This window comes from Mytilus californianus, unplaced genomic scaffold, assembly GCF_021869535.1.
Source record: "Mytilus californianus isolate M0D057914Y unplaced genomic scaffold, xbMytCali1.0.p SCAF_8, whole genome shotgun sequence".
Taxonomy (NCBI): Eukaryota; Metazoa; Mollusca; class Bivalvia; order Mytilida; family Mytilidae; genus Mytilus; species Mytilus californianus.
In genome coordinates this window covers 28,361,857-28,387,182 of record NW_026262734.1, presented here as the reverse complement: position 1 = coordinate 28,387,182, position 25,326 = coordinate 28,361,857, and the positions used below count along the sequence as shown (strand labels likewise).

Below are 25,326 nucleotides of genomic sequence, written 5' to 3'. Positions count from 1 at the left end.
TTACATGCATGAATAGGTTCATTTCTCTTATATAAGCAGTAGGTCAACTATGTGTGGTGTATGGAATGATTGTAAGGGATAGATGTCTGTCTAGATCTGACATGTTCCATCTGACCTTGTCCCCATTTTCATGGTTTATTAGTGATCAATGATAAGTTTTTGTGTTTTTGGTCCTTCTAACAAGTACTTTATGCAATAAATAACTTTATTTGGTTTATGGAATAATTATAAGTACATGTCAGTCTGGCAGGTTTCATATGACATTGACCTCCTTTTCAGGGTTCATTAGTGAAAAAAAAAAATGTTTTGGTCAGTTGTTCGAGTGCTGTAAGCAATAGGTTGGTGAATAGATCGATTGCAAGGTGTATATGTCTATGAATTTGGTGTTATCTGACCTTTACCTCATTTTCATGATTCAAAGGTCAACGTTGAAGTTTTGTAGTTCCGGTTAGTTTTCAATTATTAATAGCAATTCAATATTGAAGCATTTAACATAAAAAAATGTATAATTTGAATAATAGCCTATAATTTTGATAGAAAGAATACTAATGTGGAATATGCATACTTTACTGTTGCTAAGGAGTATTTATTGGTTGTTATGCATATCCCTTGTTTAAAAAAACCACCAGGTTGTAATACAAATTCTAAAGCATGATAGTGTCAGTAACTATAATGATATGTCTCAAACCAATATGAATCTGGTATAAGAAGTAAGCTCACACCAAAAATGTGAAACTTTTGAAAGAATCTATGTTGTTACTAGGGGGTTTAAGTTGTTGCTAATGAAATGTAGATATTGTTTAATTTACTGATTTTATATCGAAATGATTGATATCTGACCACTTAATTGTCGCTTTTTGCACTGGAGAATATTTTTGTATAAAAAAACAACAAAAAATTTAAGTTTGTTCATTTTGGTTGCTAAGGACAATTTTCGGTTGCTATGTAATTTTTTCCAGGAAAAAACTGGAAAAATTGACAACACTGGAATGAGACTAGCTTAAATAAATCATATTTAGTCCATTTATATGTATTTAGTCTTTAATATTGAATACATTTGTTACAATTTGTTTTTTTAGCTTTGTTGCTATAGGGTTAACTTTGTTGCCATGGTTACTCACTATTTGGAAAAAACCCACCGAGCTTTTATGAAATAATGAAAGTATGACCACTACTTGTTCCATATTAAGTAACACCATGTATATGCTGTTCTGGTAATAGAAAATATTTGAACTTGATTTCTGGCCTTTTTTGGCTTTTTTGGACATTATGGTCCATGGAGACCATCCGTACCCCAAAATTTCAAGAATGAAATAGAATTTCATCAAAACAGCTGTTCTTCAAGAATATTTGATAGTTGAAAAAGTTGCTGTAAAATGGAGAAATACTACATTTTATATGAACAGCAGTTTTCATGAGACTGAAATAGTGAAAAACTGTCAGTTTTATGCTAATCTCAATAATTCGTTCTTTGGAAAAATGAAATGGCTCTGTTTCCATAGCAACCATATGTAATTGGTCTGAAAAGTATTTTTTTCTTTATAACTTGTTATTCAGATGATTTGTGCAAGTTTTCATCAAAATCTGAGACTATCATGTTTTGGTCACTGCCTGATCCTTAGGCAGACTGGCACTTAATTCATAAAATATAAGTTTGAATCTTATTTATAAAAAAATGGGAAATCTAGGAGCCAAAAATTATCACACTTGCACATGTATGTTGCAAACACTGGCAAATGGAAAATGGAACTATTCACTGTTTGGCATATTCTCTGCATTGAGGCAATTGTTTATAAGTTCATGAAAACATTCTCATAAATGATAAAACAAAATTACAAATGTACCATATATTTATGTTGTTTCAACACAAGAAAACTAGAGGCTCTAAATTAAAGAGCCTGTGTCGCTCACCTTGGTCTATGTGCATATCAAACAAAGGGCGCTCTCCAACATTGTAGACGAGAATAGACCATGACAAAACTCTCTATTTTGTTGAACTTGTATTACTGATCTTTTAGTCTGTTTTGTTTCTCTATCTTCTTTAGTTTTTGCTCAAAACACAAAAGAGGGTAAAAAAAATCCTCATTTAAGGGCAATCACTCCTATGAAGAGTGACAGTCTACTAACTATATCGGCAAAATTTGACTTTTTAATAGATCTTGTCTTGCTGATCATTTTTGTGATTTAAAGTGTTTATTTATCTATTATAATTTAAATCATATAAGGCATAACAGAAAAAAATTTGTCTCTCTAAATATCATAGTTTTCATGATAATAGGCAAAAATGAAAAAAAATGGTAAAATTTGTCATTTATGGGCAATAACTCCTATAAGAATTTGTCGAACAGTTTTGACGTATATGGACAATTGCCGATTTGGTAGAGCTCATTATTCTGAACATTTTTGCTCCTTTCAGATTTTCTCTATTTATAATGGTTCAAAAAATAATCTGCCCTCTTGATTGGGAGGTGGGGTCATCGGACACATTTTTATTATGCCCCCGTCGTAGCGGACGGGGCATTAAGTTTTACCCTGTATGTACGTCCCAAAGTGAGTTTCTGTTCTCTAACTTTAGTTTGCCTCAACCAAATGTTATGAAACTTATACACAATGCTTATTACCACAAAACACAGATCAAGTTTGAATTTTGGTGGCGTCACTTTAACCGTTCTAGAGTTATGCCCCTTTACAAATGGAAAAATTGCTGATTTTTTTCGTTTCCTTTCTCTTACTTTAGTTTGCCTCATCCAAATTTTATGAAACTTATACACAATGCTTATAACCACAAAATACAGATCAAGTTTGAATTTTGGTGGTGTCACTTTAAACGTTCTAGAGTTATGCCCGTTTACAAATGGAAAAATTGCTGAATTTTAGTTCCCATTCTCTAACTTTAGTTTGCCTCTACCAAATGTTATGAAACTTATACACAATGCTTATTACCACAAAATACAGTTCAAGTTTGAATTTTGGTGGTGTCACTTTTACTGTTCTACAGTTATGCCCCTTTACAAATCGAAAAAATTGCAGATTTTTTTCGTTTCCGTTCTATAACAAGTTTGCCTCAACTAAATATTAAGAAACTTATACACAATACTTATTACCACAACACTCAGATCAAGTACAAATTTGGGTAGCGTCACTTTTACGGTTCTTCAGTTATGTCCCTTAATAACTTTATATGATATGCAAGAGGGGGCATCATCTGTGTCCCATGGACACATTCCCTATTTATTTTTTAAACTAGATTCCCTAATGATGATTGTGGCCAAGTTTGGTTAAAATTGACCCAGTAGTTTCAGAGGAGAAGATTTTTGTGAAAGTTAACGGACGACGACGGACAATGGACGGCAAGTGATGAGAAAAGCTCACTTGGCCCATAGGGCCAGGTGAGCTGAAAAAGTGCTTGTGATTTAGAGTTTCCTATTGACCTAACTGAGCATAATTTTGAGCAACGACCCTAACGTTTTTTTATGAGAATTTCATTTTGAACACCCATCCATCCATCTATTATGGGAAACCTAGTCTCATCAGGTAACTGTCTTTCTTGTCCTGCTGTTGTAATAACTGTGCATTTTGAACCCCAACTCAAAGGCAACCTCTCTTATAAAGTCAGTTTTCTCTGGTCTGGAGGCTGACCTCAGAAAAAGGCAATTTATGCAAGAATTTATTTAGGGGGAAGACTTTGCTAGACATTGTCTTACTAGACAGAAAATATTTCAATCTCATTTTTGGGCTGCCTGAATAGGAAAATAAGTTGTATAGAAACAACAACTATCCCAATAAAGGTCTGCTTTGATTACAAATTAATACTATGCATTATTACTGTATTTCAGATTATTTCCGAGTGATAACAGCTTTGCTGTCATTTTATTATATGAGAACAGATTATATATTGACTACTTTCTGGTATCTGTTAAGTGGACTTTTAGATGCCATTGATGGTCATGCAGCAAGAATGTTAGATCAAGGTACAGTGTACTCAGATTTATAAAACTTCATCTTAAAATTCTAGTATCAGTCATGCCAGTAAAATATAGTCTTAGGCACAGTGATCACCACATATTATTTATGGGTTTTGCTTCTCCACCCTTATATTTCTACTAAACTGACTGTTTTTCTCAGCATAAATTTTGAGATTATATGAGAAGTTTGGAAAATACTTCATAATCAGTATAACATCATAAACATGTATAATTTTGATAGAATGTAATTGATTATAAATTTCAATTATTTTTGTCATAAAATAAAGAGAGATACATTTTTGCACACACATAATAGTATTGCAAAGGGTGTTTAAACTTACAAATATTGTTCAAAATAAAAATCATTTCTATATATATGATTTTTTATACGACCGCAAAAAAATTTTTGTGGTCGTATATTGGTATGACGTTGGCGTCGTCGGCTTCGTCGTCCGAAGACGCATTAGTTTTCGCACTCTAACTTTAGTTTAAGTGAATGGATCTCTATGAAATTTTACCATAAGGTTCAATACCACAAAAGGAAGGTGGGGATTGATTTTGGGGGTTATGGTACCAACAGTTAAGGAATTAGGGGTCAAAAAGGGGCCAAAAATAAGCATTTTCTAGTTTCCAGACATTAACTGTGGAACGGTGTATGGATCTCTCTGAAATTATACTACAAGTTTCCATACCACAAAGGGATGGTTAGGATTTGCTTTGGGGGGTTATTGCTCAAACCGTTTTGGAATTAGGGGCAAAAAAGGGGTAAAAACAAGGTTGTCCTGGTTAATGGACAAATACTTTAGTACAGAACATAATTTAAAGCAGTGTAAGGGAGATAAATCAAATACATCAATGAAATTATCTCCCTTACACTGCTTTTAAATTATGTATAAAGTAATGGTTAATGAACAATTAAGATAATTTAAAACAGTGTAAGGGAGGTAATCCAAATACAACGTTTTGGTTACTTCCCTTACACTGCTTTTAAATTATGTTTAAAGAAATGCATATTTATAAAGAAAGACCAGTAAAAATATCTGCAAATGTTGCATCTTTTTTTTTTACAAAAAAAAACATATGAAAGATTTGACACTATATTTTAAATTCTATTATGAAATAGATTAAGTTAGCACTATGGTAAATTTAAATGGGTAATTATGGTTGCAAACTCCATTGGAAATTTGAATTGAGATTATGACCATATTTTGAGGGAAAGAATTTTTTTGGGGGGAAAAAAGGGGGGGGGGGGGTAAAAAGAAATTGTGGGGGGTCAATTTTTTCTCATTTCAGATTTCAGAAATTAAAAAGAATTATTCTTCAAATATTTTTTTTTTTTCAAATTTCAAATATTGAAAAATTTCAAGAAGTAATCTTAAATTGCACAGTATGGCGCATTAGATTTGTAAAATCTTTGACCACATTTATTTATTTGTTATGTTGAATCTAACCGTGTATTTAGATTTTTAATTTTGGGTCCAGTTTTCAAATTGGTCTACATTAAGGTCCAAAGGGTCCGAAATTAAACTTTGTTTGATTTTAACAAAAAATTGAATATATGGGGTTCTTTGATATGCTGAATCTAAACATGTATTTAGATTTTTGATTTTTTGCCCAGTTTTCAAATTGGTCCAAATTGGGGTCCAAAATTAAACTTTGTTTTGATTTCAACAAAAATTGAATATATGGGGTTCTTTGATATGCTGAATCTAACCATGTATTTAGATTTTTTATTTGTGGACCCCGCTATCAAATTGGTTCATATTGAGGTCAAAAGGGTCCAAAATTAAACTTTGTTTGATTTCATCAAAAATTGAATTATTGGGGTTCTTTGATATGCCAAATCTAACCGTGTATTTAGATTTTTAATTTTGGGTCCCGTTTTTTAAATTGGTCTACATTAAGGTCCAAAGGGTCCAAAATTAAACTTAGTTTGATTTTAACAAAAATTGAATTCTTAGGGTTCTTTGATATGCTGAATCTAAACATATGTTTAGATTTTTTATTATGGGCCCAGTTTTTAAGCTGGTCCAAGTTGGGGTCCAAAATTAAACTTTGTTTGATTTCAACAAAAATTGAATATATGGGGTTCTTTGATATGCTGAATCTAAACATGTATTTAGATTTTAGATTTTTGGCCCAGTTTTCAAGTTGGTACAAATTGGGGTCCAATATTAAACTTTGTTTGATTTCAACAAAAATTGAATATATGGGGTTCTTTGATATGCTGAATCTTACCATGTATTTAGATTTTTTATTTGTGGGCCCGCTATCAAATTGGTTCATATTGAGGTCAAAAGGGTCCAAAATTAAACTTTGTTTGATTTCATCAAAAATTGAATCATTGGGGTTCTTTGATATGCCAAATCTAACCGTGTTTTTAGATTTTTAATTTTGGGTCCCGTTTTTTAAATTGGTCTACATAAAGGTCCAAAGGGTCCAAAATTAAACTTAGTTTGATTTTAACAAAAATTGAATTCTTGGGGTACTTTGATATGCTGAATCTAAACATGTGTTTAGATTTTTGATTATGGGACCAGTTTTCAAGATTGTCCAAGTTGGGGTCCAAAATTAAACTTTGTTTGATTTCAACAAAAATTGAATATATGGGGTTCTTTGATATGCTGAATCTAACCATGTATTTTTATTTTGGACATTGGACCATAATAGGTAAATTAAAAAAATTGAAGTTCTTAGACCACATGCTTTCTGTGTCAGAAACCTATGCTGTGTCAAATATTTAATCACAATCCAAATTCAGAGCTGTATCAAGCTTGAATGTTGTGTCCATACTTGCCCCAACTGTTCAGGGTTCGACCTCTGCGGTCGTATCAAGCTGCGCCCAGCGAAGCATTTTATTTTAATTTACAACTTAATTTTTTTTCAAAACTATAGTTGTAATTAACTTTATTTATAAATGTATACCATGTATACCAGGGATCAATAAAAAAAAGAATTCATGTATGTATCTATGTTATGTCTGCATTGTAGGAAGCAAGTTAGGTGCACTCCTAGACATGCTGATAGACAGATGTGCCACCATGTGTTTGTTAGCAGCGTTATGCCATTTCTATCCAGATTACATGATGTTCTTTCAGATCTCCATGTCTATAGATATAACCAGTCACTGGTTCCATGTCCAAAGGTTAGAAGCATCTGAAATACAGTATAAATCCTCAGAAACAGGGTTAAAGCTAGGATTTTGAGGGCTTTGGTCACTTTTGCGCCATAAGAAAATCGACCTTTCCTTGGTAGTAGCTTAACATGATACTAGTAGTACTAAAGTAGTTATACTGCATATGGTTAAATACATGAACAAAAACATGAGTTTTTTCTTTTTCAGTATTTCATTAGTTCACATGTACAAATTGAAATATAAAAATTATTATGCTGTGACCAAGTGAAAAATTTATAAAAATCGCCAAAATCCATAACTATGACTGAAAGATGAATAAAATTCATGTAGACAAATTCATTTTCTGATGACAATTTTTTTATATTTTGTTAATTAACCTATAGCAATGGTAAAGAGACCAAAATTATAAGAAATAAATATCCTCACTATTCCTGGAAAGACTTTGAAGCAAAAATTTTCAAAATTTGAAATTTGACCTTTTGGTGACCTTTCTGCGCTTAAGCATGTTAAGAGGAAATTTGAAAGGTCAACTATGCCAGTATATCATAATCACTAGTATCACATTGGTTCATATTCTTTATGAAACCATACTAGAATGCCTACAAACTATTCAGTTATGGATATCAAAGGCCTGTTTTATCAAAAATAGCATGTTTTTAACCTTTTATCTTGATAGAAATTCTATTTTTAGTAACAGCCCTTTATAAGGCAAATCCTTGAACTTTTTGGAAAATTTATTTTTCTGAATTCATTACATGACTAAATCTTCCTTGTAACAGAATATGAAGATGATATTGTATCCTTGGTTCTGGATGACTTTGCATGGATTTGTCTGAGACAGGCACTTAAGATAAAAACAAAACAGTTGTTTTTCTTCAAAAGATACATATTGTACCGTATGTGTTTGTTTTGATTTTTATGTCTCAAAACAGGGACTAATATACTGAATCTATTGGTCAATGTTCCTATCCTTATTATTTGCTTATGGTCTGTATATGCTTCAAATAGAGAAAAAAAATTAATATTAGAAATAAAGAATAGAGAAAAATGGTAAAAAAAATGAAGAAGAGAGAATAATGGGTGCTTTAATATTCAGAATAGAGAAAATTTGAATAAAAAAATAAAAGAATATAGATAATGATGACCCAAGACTCCCTCCCCAACCAACTAATTTGCACCATAACTCAAAAGACTCCCTAACCCTGTAAATCCTAAAGCCAGAAGTATGTATACAGATTATGAGTAAGTATTTCAATACAAGAAAAAAATATATAATTGAGTTATCTTTCTTGTATTCATGTGTGCTCATACTTCTTTAGGTTAAAAGGAAGTAAATAAAGATGACTGGCGCCACCTAGATTTTACATCCAAGATAATAGGTAGAAGTAAATTTATTTTCTGCTGCCCTTGTAATTAGAAATCAAAATTGAAATAGTGAGAAATGAGTGTTCGCCATTGGTGTAGAAATAGCGAGAAATTTAGAGAAAACTCTCTGTGACGAGCAACATTTTCTGTGCCAAATTTAGCAAGGGGTGTTCTTCGTTTATACTATTTCGAAAATTCCGGAACCGTTGATTACCCTTAAAAAATGCAATTTTTCTATCAAAAAAGCTGCGGCACCATATGTGTTTTGTAGTTTCAATTACACCCAAAGGTGTTGATAATTCAGAATTCGACATTTTTTTCTATGGATCTTTGATAGTGAAAACGCAGGACCAAAAAAGGCTACCATTGTCGCCTATGTAAATAATTACTTCCTTGTAACCTAAAGCGAAATAACGATTTCTGGCGCATCACTGTATTTTTCGAGATATTTTAGAAATTGGATCGGTAAATTAATAAGGTACTAAGTGATAAACTGTATCAGAAGAAAATTGCTGATCGCCAAGAAACTATAGTCTATATCAAATTTTTACTGTTTTTTTATTCTTCTGCCTAAGGGGTAGGGTTCATTAACCTACTGTAAGAACGAGACTTCTGTCAATGACTCTGTCTTTAATCATTTCTCCTCATCCTCGATAACACTGCATGTATTTATGCATATTTAAAAAAAGGGGGGCCTATTTTTTCTGACGTTAGCGAAATTTTTGTATTTTTAATGGCAAAAATGTGCCAAAATGCCCCTAAAATATTAAAATTAGGTAAAAAATCAAAGGCAATACATGTTTCTCCTTAGTATCGTCGAATTGAATATTCTGCACACGATTCATATAAAACACATAACAGCAATGATAAATTCTTAGTTTCAGCACTTTTATAGTCTATTTCATAAAATATTTTGACTCTTATGCAACGGTGTTCATATATTCGGGATAAAGACATATAAGTTGGACACAGTTATCAAATCATCAGCCTAAAGTCTTTAATAGGCCTAAATCGAACTTCATTAATCAAACACCTCGTTTTAAACATAGCAAAACAGTCAAAATAAGCTGGCCAATGGCCCCAAGTCTGTAAAAAGCAACGTTTTCTGCAAAGGGGGGTACCTGTAAAGAAAGTCATTTTTAAAGGTGAAAAATTGTACCTTTAATCCAAAAATTTGAACTTTAGCAGCAGGAGTATATAGTAATCGACTAATGTAAAGATTGTCCGATTTTATTTCAATATATGTCAGTATAGGTTAAAAGGAAGTAAATAAAGATGACTGGCGCCACCTAGATTTTACATCCAAGATAATAGGTAGAAGTAAATTTATTTTCTGCTGCCCTTGTAATTAGAAATCAAAATTGAAATAGTGAGAAATGAGTGTTGGCCATTGGTGTAGAAATAGCGAGAAATTTAGAGAAAACTCTCTGTGACGAGCAACATTTTCTGTGCCAAATTTAGCAAGGGGTGTTCTTCGTTTATACTATTTCGAAAATTCCGGAACCGTTGAGTACCCTTAAAAAATGCAATTTTTCTATCAAAAAAGCTGCGGCACCATATGTGTTTTGCAGTTTCAATTACACCCAAAGGTGTTGATAATTCAGAATTCGACATTTTTTTCTATGGATCTTTGATAGTGAAAACGCAGGACCAAAAAAGGCTACCATTGTCGCCTATGTAAATAATTACTTCCTTGTAACCTTTAGAGGATTATACACAGAAGAAGGACCTACAATTAATGGCTGCCAATTTATTATTTTATATAAAAAATGAGGGCAGGCAAAGGCAAAATATGTCTGAATTTAACATTTTAAACAGAATTTAAGAAAAACAATGTTTTTTAAATAAGTTTTATAAGGTTTTCGTCTTTCTGTCAATTACATTTTCATCATGAAACTAAGGTAAACGTGGTTTGAAAAATTTCATACGAAATGACAAAATGCTGATTAATCGATTCTATTTGTATGAATTAATTTTGATGATCATTAATGACCCATCGGATAAGCAGATTACCTGTCACAACAAATTATGACACCTGTTGTATCCCTTGACTAGCTTGGGGTCATAAATTTATCATAAACTTGTCACAAGGTAAAAATTTGCACAATTTATTTTTTCTTTTACAAATTTAAGTGACGAAATTGATCAGAAATACTTTCATCATTTCGAAAATCGTTTCGTAAATGGCAAAAATGACAAGCGCTTGCAAAATCACTGATCAGAAAAAAAAAATCCAGTAGACATTAAACTAAATAAGAAAATGGGCTGTTACAACATAAAAACATGATAAGTATGTTAAAGTAGATTATAAATGCATATTGTTGATAACAGTAGAAATTGACAAAGAAAAAAGTTGAAATATCTTGTTTATGGCCATTTGATTTTATTCAAACACATAAAATTAATCTGACCATGTCTGCACTGTAGGTAGCTCCTTTCAGCTAACCTTGTCTGAGGTCACCACTTTGCAACCACCGTCTTTTATCAGTTTGTCCATGAATATATTATAAAAATTATTTAATGAGTTGCTCATAAATTAAAAAAAATCACATTTGACAAGTAACCATAGTAACAAACATAATGAAATTTGTATATTTTGGTATAATTCTTGATTTTCCTTGTTTTTGTTACAACTGTGGAATATATTATCTGGAAATCACTTGTCCAAAAAAGAATTAGGGTGATAACTGATATACAACACAGAAGAGTTATTTTACCTCGTTTTAGGACAGTCCTCAAATTAATTTTGCATCTTTACCTAATTTATCTTTTAGGAGTGTAATTCAGAAAAAGTTTGTGTTATTTAAATCAATTTGCTATTCTAATGTCGTGATGATGTAACAATGCTAGAGGAGGGACGACACTTTGCACACTGCACCCAGATTTGTCTTATATTATCAATCGGTGATCGCTGTGGTATTGTGTCATTTATATCAAACATCTCATGGTGTGGACATCACCGTTATTGACACCTGGACAAGCGAAATTTGTTGAATCAATTAAAAAAACAAGTAATATACAGAAGGGCTGATTATACAATATACATATACTTTGTACATACATAATAAACAAATTTGTAAGTTATTTCTTGGGAATAAACATATTTATACCCAAACTGACTGTTTATTACCAAGGGCTAATTTCGACATCAATAATCACTGAATTCTCATATTTTAATTTATTCAGTCGGTTTAAAGTTTTTAATCAGGACAAAGTTTTGTAAAATAAGAAATTTTAAATACTGCATTATTTCGTCATTTGTCAGTTAACAAAACAGAGATAACACTAGAGAGAAGGCAATTAAGCAATCCAATACACAAATAATGCATGATTGAATAATGAATAATGAAAAAAACTATCTTTTTTCATCATGGCTATTCATAAGACAAAATGTTCATTTTGTTTTCAAAATAATTAAAATACATATGAGTTTATATGCCTAAAATAACATATGTAGTCGCGGATTTGACAAATATTTTTGATATTTTACTTACCGGAAATCATATTTTAGCGACTTATTACGAGGCAACTTAAGGAGACTTAAGAAGATTTAGAATGTTCGAATAGTGTTCTTGAATTGACATTAATTTGAATAATTTTAAACAAAAATCTGTGACTCGTGATTTCGCAGAGATCGAAAAAAAATTATCTGTGTTGGTCATTTGTCTTAAAAATATATAGAATGCATGACGAAGACTGCAAACAATGTAATTTCACTAAATATATGATTTATTTTAATGCATATTACAGTTCACTGATGAAAGGTGCTACAAGCCACAAGACAATAGATTTAGGTGCTAATCCTGTACTGAGACATTATTATCATAACAGGGTAAGTGGAGACAAAATTTAATTGCCACAGGCTGATTCCTCTAAAGCGTACAAAGAAAATAAGTCCAGCTACAAGTTATACAAATAAATACTGGATATTCCTGCATCAAAAAATGCTCATAGATACTGACATCAAGCTCAAACAACTTTACTTCTCATGTCACTTTTATGAATGGAATAGTGTACTCATGTTAAGGATAAATGTCTATCCAAAAACAACACGTAAACCTCCAAACTTTTACTTAATCATATGAAACAATCTTTATGGTCCAATTCCACAGGCACTTGTCTCTGAAAAAACAACCCCATTATACCTTAAAATGACACTTAGTTGCGAACTTCTGTTATATTACGATTCCACGGTTGTCTATTCAACTGAAACTTGTTATTACATAAATCTGCATTAAATTATCTACAAAATGGTGTATAAGACACCTATTTCTGTTGTCAGATGAGAAGTGGAAATAATTTAAGGTAGACCTACTTCGAAGGCCTGCTATGAATGATTCCACCAACAGAAATAGGAAACATAACATGTTTCAGTTGTCTAGACAACTGTGGAATCAAAATATAACAGAAGTTCGCAACAGAGTGTCATTTGTCAAAAATGTGAGTTGGGTACCTTGTGTTATATTAAGGTATATAGATCATTTTTGTGCCTGTCTCAAATTCAGTGATATTCTATCTAGACTAATATTGTAAAACGGATGAGAAAGATATGTCAATCAACCAGGACACATTATTCTAACTCCAAGCTGACCAGTCTTATGTTCTTACTCCCAAATGCTGTGTGCTTAGTGAAGAAGCAGTGAATAACAATTTTCAAGTCTTTGGTTTGAACCAGCCAGGGATCATACCTACACTCAAGGCAAGCTTGCTGCCACAAGACCTCAGAGGCTATCATGCATAAAGATGTGGGTATACATCAGTAAGGCAGCAACCCAATGACACAAATAAGACATCTAGACAATATGTCAACCTCTTAATTAATCATCCAGAATCTTAAAATAGATGTGAAAAAATTAAACAGAAACTATCAAAAATCTGCCATCAACACCAAATTCTTCAAATAGCAAAAACATTAAGATATGGCATAATATAGTGTGTACATAATGACATTAGTACTGTTAAAAGGTAAAAAGGATTGTTTAATAATTTAATTTTGAATGTAACATGTCTTCTGATTGGCTGAAAGTTTTTTGTCTATCAGCTCATTGACATAATTTTGTCATGTGACCGTGATGTCATCAACGTTTTTTCATGATTTACTCCTGAAAATTGGAGTTTAGAATTAAATTATAAGGAAATACTGTAATATTTTTTCTGTCTATTCAAAATATCCTCAAAAAATGTGGTGCACCACATTTTTTATTTTATTTCTTCATAGACAGTAAAAAATATTACAGTCATTCCTTAAATATTTATGCCCTGTTTTCTTATTGCAAAGCATCTTTTGCAATGGTTAGGGGATAACAGAACAAATGGTCTACCAAATTAGCTCTGTGACTAGAATCAATCACAACCCCAAGGATTAGTAATAGTTACAAGTGGTGTGTTAGTGAATATAGCAGTTGGCTCTTTAATAGCAATTTGCAGCCTCTTGTTAAATATGTTTAGCCTTTAAATACCAAGCATTGTAAAAAGATTGTTTATTCAATTTAGATTTGTTTTAAACTGGCTTAAAAGGAAAGACATTATTTCACTGGTTGGTGCACACAAAAATGTATGAATCTTTTAAAGAAGACATGTAAAAGTATTAACATTTTGCTTACCATTTTTCAGAAAATCCTATTTGTGATGTGTGCAGCTAATGAGTTGTTTTATTGTATGTTATACTTAACCTACTTTACTTCTGGACCTTTCAGTAAGTATTTAGGATGACATTGTATCTTATATGTTTTTTGTAAAAGAACAATCTCTAAGATTGCTTATTCAATGCATATGTATATGAATATTGTTTTGAAAATGAAGCACCTCAGTCATTGTGAATTTAATTTTTAGGCTCTAACCTACAGCCTCATGCCTCTTTAACCAAAAATCTGCTAGTTTGTATTTATTATCAAAAATATAGAAATTAAAAAAAAAATCTGTGTTGTTAAATATTTTCGGCAGTAAAGGTAGATAGGGTGTCTTCCTCCATCTTCGATTTTGAAATACCAGAAAACAATCGGTCTAGATATTTAATAAAATGAACAAATTTTGAGAGTAGTCGGTAATTCATGTGTAAGAATTTTCATTTCAATATAGAAAATGACATGTTTTATCATATTTATGGTTGTATTTTACAAAAAACAGAATACTTTTGTTTGATTCAATTTTTTCCAACTTTGTCACATAAGGGGAGGCAACTCAAATGTAAGGGCAGATAATTCAGATAAAGTTACTTTTACAATAGAATGTGTTAGGAATTTACCTATTTTATTATGTAGCAAGAAAACGGGTCCTGTGACCCCATTTTTTCTTTTTCTTATCTGAAAGCATAAAATTAGAGCTATCTTCTCATTTTTTATCTCAAAATTCTATGGTGCAGTTTTCGTTTTATGGCAGAAAATTTGGTTTGTGATCCTAGGTTTCTTTACCGGGTTCATCATTTAAATAAGAGGTTATACAACCACAGCAATCTGATTAAAGTAATTCTGTTATAGGACTTCAAAGGCCTGAATGTACAGAAATACTATAAATATAAGTATAAAAACCCTTGAAACAAGTGAACCTCAGTGTAAATGTGCAAGTTGGCAAGGCTGAGACATCACACCTTGACACAATATTTAAAGTAGTTAAAATTTTAGTGCTTACAAAAAAGGGCTGTTCCATTTAAACAAACATGGTACCCAAGGAAGGCACTTTCAAAATGGGGGTAACCATCTATGGAGGCAAATTTACTAGATACCCATCCATAGTGAAGATTTTAAAGTGTCTTTTCTGGGCCACATGTATGTTTTTATGGAACAAATCTATGTGTATGATTTGATCTTTGTGCATATGCTCACATGTTTCTGGAATAACCATCCAGTATGCTCAATGTCAAAAGTTTTAAAAGCTTAATAAGGTAAAACAGTTGAGAGCAAAGTGTAGATATGATAAGAAAATATATTTGCCTTTTTTTAGGGGTGGGGGTTCTATGACATTTGTGGTTAAAACATGCATCAACAAATCTTTTGTTTCATACAGTGTCATTCCAAATAAATAAATATAAAATAAAATACTTTCCCTCATCACTTTTTTAGAGGTCAGTCTCTGAGAATCAGAAAATTTATCTTGCATGCCTCAATTACAGTTGACTATTCAACAAATTGAAAAAGAATGAAAGCTTTATTTCTGTTACAATACCTTTAATATTGTAAAAGTCATTCTGTTCATTCATACATGCGTAGTGTTCAAAATTCTTTTGTTCCATGGGATCCTAAAATTACAGAACCCGAACATTTATTAGTATGTTACTCTATATATTTATTCAGAAAGAACAGCTAAAATAACCATGAAACCATACAACCTTCTCATATATAAATTATTTATAAATAAAAAGCATTGATAATTCCATATGTATTTTATTAAATGTGTGATATGAATGGCACTTTGAAAGAAATGACCAGTTGAAATGATAATGAATGGGAAAAACATTGAAAGAGAATTAATTTCAGGACCTGTTAAGGCATTTTACCGGTACATGTTTCATATAATCTGCAGTTTTAAGGCTGGAATAAAGATATGGCGGTGGAAAATTCAAATTTAATGTGGTGTAATGTTGCATATCCTAAATGGTCAGTTATCATTCATAATATCTCTTGTATATAATATCTGTTATTATTTATTTGTTTTATTAAAAGCTGAATGTAGATAAAAAATACTGGACATATTTTGTTAAATCAATTTTACCTAAAAACATTTTTAAATGTGCAACCAAAGCTTAAACTAGCTTTTTATTTGATTTTGCTTATTTTACATTGGAATATTAAAGTCTTTTAGTTCATTTGAAGTATTTGTTGATTTAAGATATATTAAAATTTAACCTGAATTTGTTTCTATTCTAGATTTATTCAGCATAATCCTATACCTGTCTGCTCCACTAGCCCTCATCAAGACTGGTATCAGCATCCTTCAGTTAGTGGTGGCATGTCAGAATGTGGCCGCTGTGGATGTGGCAGATAGAGCTGCTGTTGCTGGGGACAAGAAACAGTAAATGGATAAATAATTAGAGCCAAAGAAAAAAATGTTGTTTATTTATTGTTAATGTGAAATGGATATGTTTGTTAGAGATAGATACTTGTGAATTGTTAGATCATCTTTGAAAGTTGTCCACATGTTGTGTAATTGCTTCTGTTGTTTTCATATTTGAGCTTGCCAAATCACACATAAACTTTAGAACTAATATACATATTTTATGAATTTGTTATTTTATATGTAAACACAATTTTTCCCTAAAGATGAAGAAAAGGAGATTAAAGGTACAGCTACATTGGCTACAGAAATCCAATGTCACAAAAAAGACATGTAGACTGTAGCAGTCAACATACAGTTTAGAAGAATAGACCAACTTCTATACATTATGTCAAGCACTAAATTGTCCTGGATATAGGAAATAGTGAAGAAACTTTACACAAAGATAAGAGAGGGGGTTAGACAACTTCACTGCTGGACTTTACTTCAAATTTGTAAATGAATTTTATTCGCTCCCAACCCTATTACCTACAGAAAAAATAATAATGGTAATGACTTAAATTTAATTAAGAAATTTGATTGAAAATGTATTTACAAAAATAACAAATTCGAAAGGTAAATTAAAAAAATGTGTAAGTCCATAAAACCTGACAAAAACCATATCAACCAAGGGGATCCACTGTGGTTTATCAAAATTTTTCAAATGAGTCATAATCAGTTTAAATGCACACTGAAAAAGAGAAAGAAAATTTAAGCAAGGTTACATAATATTAATAGTTGATGTTTCATAAATATTATTATCAAAGGGGTTACATGTCTATTTTAATGTCATCCTGAATCATTTTCAAAAACATTTAATTAAATAAACTAACTTTCAAAACAGAATTTTCTGGAACTAATATAATAATGTAACTTCAAACATTTTTAATTTTGTACATGTATTGAAAGAGAATGTTGAATATCTCATTGCAATTGTTTAATAATCATTTACTACAATTTGTTTTGCTTTTTTATTCATATTAATCTTAAAAATCTGTTAGTTAATTATGAATCAGGTAAATCTTTCGTATGTTATTCTCTTTATAGCTTTAATTTTTTTTTAATATATCTTATTGTATGTATTTCAGTGTATATATTGTATGCTTTGAATGTCAATGATTTTTATAGTACTGTGTTATTTTATTTTTATTTTTTACCTGTCTCTCAAAACAGGAGTGTTTGGGATTGTATATCAACCGTCAATATATTGAGGTTAAATATGACTGGTCAGATATGTTATTAAAGAAAATATGAGTTACCGGTATTTATGTGACTCTTATAATTTGGGAAATAAAAGTTTAGAGCATTACATAAAGTCTTCATTGCATGGTAAATGCATGATGAATTGTGATCCTTGTTGAAAGCAAAATGTTTTTTAAACTAGTAATACTCCCATTACATTGAAATAAGAACATTATTTTTGAATGAACAAATATTTTGTATATGTTATAGCTTACTTTATTAAAGCCATTAACAAATTTGAGCAGATGCATTTTAATTAATTAGCATTTTCTCATTTATAAATGGATAGTTTAAAGTCATTATAATATATGCCATATATATTTTTATAGATTTTCAAGGATTGAAACAATCTTTAATTTATTACTTAAACAAAAATGTATGTAGTTTGAAACCTTTTTATACGACCGCAAAAAATTTTTGGGATCGTATAATGGTATGATGTCGTCGTCCGAAGACACATTGGTTTCCGGACAATAAATTTAGTTTAAGTGAATGGATCTCTATGGAATTTTTTAAGAAGGTTCAATACCACAAAAGGAAGGTTGGGATTGATTTTGGGGATGATGGTCCCAATCGTTTAGGAATTAGGGGCCCAAAAAGGGGCCCAAAACAAGCATTTTTCTAGTTTCAGGATAATAACTTGTGTATAAGTATTTCGATTGCTCTGAAATTGTACCACAATGTTTAATACCACAAGTAGAAGGTTGGGATTGATTTTAGGGGTTCTGGGGCCAACAGTTTAGGAATTAAGGGCCAAAAAGGGGCCAAAAACAAGCATTTTTCTAGTTTTCAGACAATAACTTGTGTGAAAGTGTATGGATCTCTCTAATATTGTACCACAAGGTTCCATATAACAAAGGGAAGGCTGGGATTGAGTTTGGGGTTAATTGCCCCAAACATGTAGGAATTAGAGGCAAAAAAAGGGCCAAAAACAAGCATTTTCCTAGTTCCCAGACAATAACTTGTGTGTATTTGTATGGATCTCTCTGAAATTGTACTACAATGTTCTATACTACAAAGGAAAGGCTGGGATTGAGTTTTGGGGTTATTGCTCCAAAGGGGGTTTCAAAAAGTTGGGGGGGGGGGGGGGGGAATTTTTTTCCCATTTTTTTGAAGGGATTCATATTTTTTTTTCAAAATTTTTAAAATTTCGAATTTTGAAAAGTTTCAAGAAGAAATCTTCAATTGCACAGTATTGCACAATGGATTTATAAGATCTTTGACCACATTTATTTCGTGTCAGAAACCTATATTATGTCAAAAAATTGATCACAGTCCAAATTCAGACAGTATCAAGCTTGAATATTGTGTCCAAATTTGCCCCAACTGTTCAGGGTGCGACCTGTGCGGTCGTATCAGGCTGTGCTCAGCGAAGCATTTTATTTGCATTTATTCTGAACCTAACCTATTATCATTAAGAAATTACTGAGTTCATTTGCATTGTCAACTAAAAGTTTCAAAAGAAACCTGTTTCTATTCTAGAAAAGATGCTGAAAACACTTTATGCCTGATGAATTGTGATGGTAAGAATAATACAGGCAATTTGGTCTTAGGTTAGAAAAAAATGATTGCCTTAGAACTACTGTTAAATTTACATAGCCTTAAGTTTTTCAGGTCTTAGGCACCAGCTTTAATATTACTTTTTGAAGGGGAAAAAATAACATAACATTTTTCCATCCCCCCTAGCTGTTATTTGTGTAACATTGTTATAAATGTTTTCAATGTATAATATGGCATCTTTGAATAAAACAAATATTTTAAAAGATATAGGAATTGGACAGAATTTATGAGATCTTATTTCAACACTTATATCTTCATTAATATTCTTGTACATCTACAGTATTTAATTTTTTATGTACACATTGAATTAAATTTATTTATGCTATAATGAGATTCTATCTGGATAGAGATACAAATCTTTTAATATTGCTAAAAATGAATCATAATTAAGTAGCCACTTCCTTTTTTGATGGATTTTTGTGGAATTTGATGAACAAAATAATTTCAATTTACAACTTTTATACATACTGAATGAACGATCACTGTTTGATAATCCATATTTTATATAGATTGTAAATTTTATATCATATAGTATATCATTACCAGACTAATTCTTAAGACTGATCATCCACAGTTACTATTTTTGTCTTAGTATTTACACATCTCATTTATGTGTCATTTATTAACTCAGTAGTGTGCAATATTGAAATAAAATCGATCAATCTTTGATATTTTTCACATTATTTATCTCAAAAGAGGAATTTGAGATATGGATACACTAATGGATAACCTATACTCTGGTTACAAAAAAGGAAACTACAAAACAAGATTTCCTGTAATATTTGTTGATAATACAGCTGAAACCTCATGTTGAAAAATATAAAAATAAGGAAACACAATCTGATAAAATACAGATCCTGTGTCCACCCTTTGTTTACAAGGATCTGAAAATGATGATCTGTTTCTACTTTCTGTTTTAAAAACCTTTTGGGATCCTCTGGTTTTGTCATAATAATAAACACCTTCAAAAGTATGTAGGCAGAAATTTCATTGGATGATGTAATAATTACTAGAACAGAAAGTAGGACAGAGCGTTTTCAGATCCTTGCAAGTGAAGATTGGATACAGGATCTATATTTTAATCAGAATGAAGCAGATATGGTATGATTGACAATGAGACAACTATCAACCAGAGTTCAAAATGACATGTATGTAAGCAACTATAGGTACTGTAGGGCTTTCAACAATAAGCAATATCCATAATGTATAGTCAGCTTTAAAAGCCCAGACATGACAAAATGTGAAACAATTCAAAAGAGTAAACTGATTTATAACATAACAATTAATGAAAAACGAATATGAACCAACGACAACCACTGAATAACAGGCTCCTGGGAATTAGTTTTACTGTCATCTCCATCAACACTCTGGAATGTTATTTGATTTAGTTCAATCAGTTTATTGATTGATAAATTGTTTCTTGCTGCTATTTCAGAAACAGTTTGTATGACAGACCAGATTGCAGGCACTAATATTTGCTATGCTGTTGCAATATCATACATTTATCTCAGTTTATTATGCTCTACCATTCAGTAAAAGTGATAAGTAATACTTTGAATAGCGGGGACATAGAAATACCGGGCATCCATCCGTCAGTGCGTCTGTCCATCCGGTCTTATTAGCACTCTCACGTGTACAATTCTTGCCAGATTTTTATAAAAACTTAAATCATAGGTTTATATCAGCAATGTCTTGGGCAATTTCGGATATTAGTGCCGATCATATATTTTTAAAAGAGTTATGCCCCTTGGAAATATTAATTATATGGAAAATTGCATTGTTAGCGCTCTCATGTGTACAATTTTTGCCAGATTTTATCGAATTTATACTAAAGGATTTACATTGGCAATGTTTGGGACAAGTTCGAAAATTAGTGCTGATCAAATTTTTTTAAAAGAGTTATGCCCCTTTCAAATATTAACTATATTGGAAATTGCATTGAAATTGCTTTCAAGCCTTCATATAAGATATTTGTAAAAAGTTATAAAGAACAGTTATTGTCCTTGGATAGATAAAATATGTGCAATGTGGTGGACATTGGAACAATTCAACATTGAGTTTCAAATTTTTTTCTTGTTCCTGTATGTTGTTGAAAAAAATAGTTTGTGTGTTTGAATTAAGTCAAGAAAAAAAAATTGTCTGTCCTGAGAAAAAAATCACATACCATGAATGGTCGATGCCAAATGGGTTTCAACTCCATGATAGTCTGGTCTAGGTGTCTACAGATGTCGTTATATTATCTTCACATTCAATAATTCTTAACAGTTTTTGACATAATTTACTTTGGCCGCCACCCCTGATCCAGAAAGTTGTTGCGTCTAGGGATTCAATATCATCATTTTTAGCTACAGAAAATTTTGGATCCTAGGTTGCGGCCAATCTGGATTCAGAATATTTTTTTCTGTCATCTCCTTCACCACAATAATTTTTTCATCAAATTGGGGATCCAAATTTTTTTTTTTAGGAAAAACTATACCCTCCCCCCCCCCCCCCCCCCCTTTGAAGTTAAATGGTCGTTCCCTTAATGAAAGTGATATAGTGAAATACTAATTCGCTTTTAGCAGCCAATTTGGTTCAATTTTGTCAAAATAAGATAAAAAATATCGGTGATGAATTATTCACCTGCAAGTGAATAATTCGACCTCATTGAATCCGTATTCATGTGACCTTTAATTTAACCTCTTAGCTGGAGATGGGTTACGCATGTATTCAGCTATTAAAAGGAAAAGGATGTCAACATTGAAAGTGAAACAAGGATGAATAATTTGGTTGACTGATTCGATCCACAAAATAAAATCTTTCTCACACAGGTTAAAACGACGATAAACATACCTTTTACCCTACAATATGAAATCAAACAGACCTAGAAAAATCCAATTGCACGTGGACGCTATCTGTTTATATTTATATTTATGCTTATATCGGGTTATATGACCGTCGGCAGTCTTCGGATGTCATCCGATGGCTAATTAGATGACGTCTAGACAAAAATACACACGAAATGTTGATACATATTATCGAGTCCATGCATTGTTAATTGTTTATTTTGAGACATTTTGTAATTTGGATATACGTTTTAGTATGTTATAAATCAAATATGAGAATTTGAGTCAAATCGGTGAAGATGAATTTGACAGCTAATGCCCCTTTAAGTGAAATGAATAACTAAATTATATAATTTGATCCGCTTACAACTGTTCAATGTATGTTTTTTTTACATAACTTTACTATTGAAATTGAAAAAAAGGTCCGGTTAACTGATTAACTGATGACAACATTAAGTTATAGAGAAAGTTCAAGTTACTGTCCATTCCTGGGAAATTTTTCATTCTTCCCTATTATCAGAAAGGAAGCAAACATGTTTTAGAAAAATAAACCGGCATGATTAAAATCATTTCTGGATTCCGTATTGTATTTCTTTAACTTAAGTGGAAAACTTCTTTTTAATTTAATTTTATCATTTCAAGATTAACGCCGTCATTTGCACTGCCGATATAAATGTTATATTTGCCACTGGACATATAACAACAGTGAATAAATTCGGTTATGTTGCGCGTTTCTGTTGAAAATTGAATAAAAACCCCGCCCAATATTTAACACAAGCCTTAATCAAATGTTATCCATAACCCCTCAAATTCTATTCATTAGTACTATATTCCAGTTATAACAACGATACCGAATACGCCATTTTGACCATTTCAGTTTCTTGAACTATTTATTCTATTAAACCACAATATTATTGTAGAAACTCTCCGAGTAATTTTTCTGTTTTATATTAAAGAGCAACAAGCGATTTTTGCTGTACAAAATCGAAATACAACATTTAAATTTCAAGGAAAGGATATCTTAAACGGTAGAATTATGATCAAATCTTTAAGTGAAATATATTTTTTTCTAATTTTCATTATTGAGTAATTTTAATGTGTTTAATATTACAAAAGAATTCAACTGAGTTTTCATTTGATATTTTGTAGATGCATTGCACAGAAGAGGAATGGCTACAAGGGAAAATATTCGTTTAAACCGCTTGGATCCGTGACAGAAATTCAGCCAAGATTTACATCGGAAAACAAATTGAGGATAATGTTGTTGAATTTTAGTGAATACGATACAATATTATATACGATGGAATTACGGCTGGCAAATAACAGCTGTTTGTTAATAATGAGATATATTTGGTGTTCATTGAATTACTACAATCCCAATTTAAAAAAGCCAGTATCAGCCAGGTTTTAGTAAGTTTTCATCTTCATTCAATATCGCGCTACGTCCTTTAGAATTATTTCAATGGGTGAACACTTTTTAAGAAAGTGCCCATGGAAATATCCAAAGGGCAAAACGTCCGGATGAATGAAGATGAACAATAGAAAATTACTCTCCATTCCTGAAAAATAATGGAGAGTTTGAACAAAAGATTTACGTCACAAGTGTATTTTAATATCAAGTTGTTGCAAATGACAAGAATGAACTGTCCATTAACATAATCTCATTCTATATTCTTCTGTATCACTAGCCTGCCAACACTGATGTTTTGAGTTCGAATTCAATCTTAATTGACTAGGATTGTCAGTTTTCCTACCGAAGGTCGGTGGTTCTCTCCGGGCACTCCAGCTTCCTCTACCATTAATAACTGACCGCCACGAAATAGCACAAAAGTGCTGAAAGTGGCGTTAAAAACCAATCAGTCAGTTAATCAATCAATATTCATAAGTGACCCTAATTAAGACTATGATCTTTCAATTTGGTTACATGGTATTTCATTATTGGATATCCTGAAATTTGAAATCAATATTTCAGAAATCACATGTTCTACCTTTTCGTTTCATCAATCCTGTCCTCTTTATTGCTTTAACCGAATATTACATATCACCGGATTTTCACGACGGGTGTTTGCTCTTAAATGACAATTTTTTACTAAGATTTCTTAATTGTTGCTTTTTATATATTTTCTTAAAGGCTAAGCTAGAGAGAAAAACAGCGATTTTTTTAGCTAGATATGATTTACAAATAAGCAAATATAACTGATTGCAATAAAGCTAAAAATAAAAAAATTAAACAAAAAAAAAAAAAACAAAAAAATAATCCAAAAGAATCAAATAGAAAATCCAAAAGCGACAAAAGGTCAACTTTACCTTAGTGAGTTGCAACTTTAGTTTAAGTACAATTACCTGACGAAACGTGCGTCTGGTGTACAACATTTTAATCCCGGTATCTATGACGAGTTTATTAACACCCACTGGGTCGATGTCACTGCTGGTGGAGGTTTCCTCCTCGAGTTTAACACCAGCCGAATAGTCAACACTTCTGCGTTGACATGGATTATCATTGATATGGTAATAATCATGAATTAACTGTTTACAAAAATTTTAATTTTTCGAAATACTAAGGAGTTTCTTCCCCAGGAATAGATAATCTAGCTGTATTTTGCAATTTTTTTCGGAATTTTGGCTCTTCAACTTCATACTTTATTTGGCCTAACTTTCTTGATGCGAGCGTCACTGATGAGTCTTTTGTAGACGAAACGCGAGTCTAGCGTTCAAAATTTTAATCCTGGTATCTATGATGAGTTTATTTACACAATGCGTCGATGCCACTGCTGCTGGAGGTTTCCTCCCCGAGTTTATCACCAGCCTAGTAGTCAGCACTTTTGTGTTGACATGTATTATTATTGATATGGTCATAAATTATGAGTTAACTGTTTACAAAACTTAGAATTGTTCGAAAAGCAAAGGAATTTCTACCACAAGAATTGATTACCTAAGCTACATTGAGCAAAACCTTTCGGAATTTCGGGTCCTTAATTCTCTTCAACTTTGTATTTCAATTGGCCTTTTTTACTGTGAATCGAGTGTCCCTGATGAGTGTTTTGTAGACGAAAAGCGCGTCCGGCGTACACAATGTTAATCCTGGTATCCTGGTATCTATGATGAGTTTATCATTAACTGGATGTTTCTGTGGTTTTATGCAGACAAAACGTGTGTCTGGCGTATTAAATCATAAACTGGTATCTTTCACGAAGTTATTTTGTAC

The 25,326-nt window shown here is 31.5% G+C and overlaps 1 protein-coding gene across 2 annotated transcripts in view; it reads left to right on the top strand.

The window, feature by feature from the left end:
* LOC127712151 (CDP-diacylglycerol--inositol 3-phosphatidyltransferase-like) overlaps positions 1-17,977 on the top strand; it is a 59,687-nt gene extending 41,710 nt beyond the window's left edge. For both annotated transcript variants that reach the window (XM_052218421.1, XM_052218420.1), the window contains exons 2-6: positions 3,837-3,971; positions 6,957-7,110; positions 12,217-12,298; positions 14,080-14,161; positions 16,329-17,977. In XM_052218421.1, the coding sequence (XP_052074381.1) occupies positions 3,878-3,971; positions 6,957-7,110; positions 12,217-12,298; positions 14,080-14,161; positions 16,329-16,477 (561 nt within the window). In that variant the 5' untranslated portion in view covers positions 3,837-3,877 and the 3' untranslated portion in view covers positions 16,478-17,977. The remainder of the gene's footprint in view (positions 1-3,836; positions 3,972-6,956; positions 7,111-12,216; positions 12,299-14,079; positions 14,162-16,328) is intronic.
* The last annotated feature ends 7,349 nt before the right edge of the window (positions 17,978-25,326 follow it).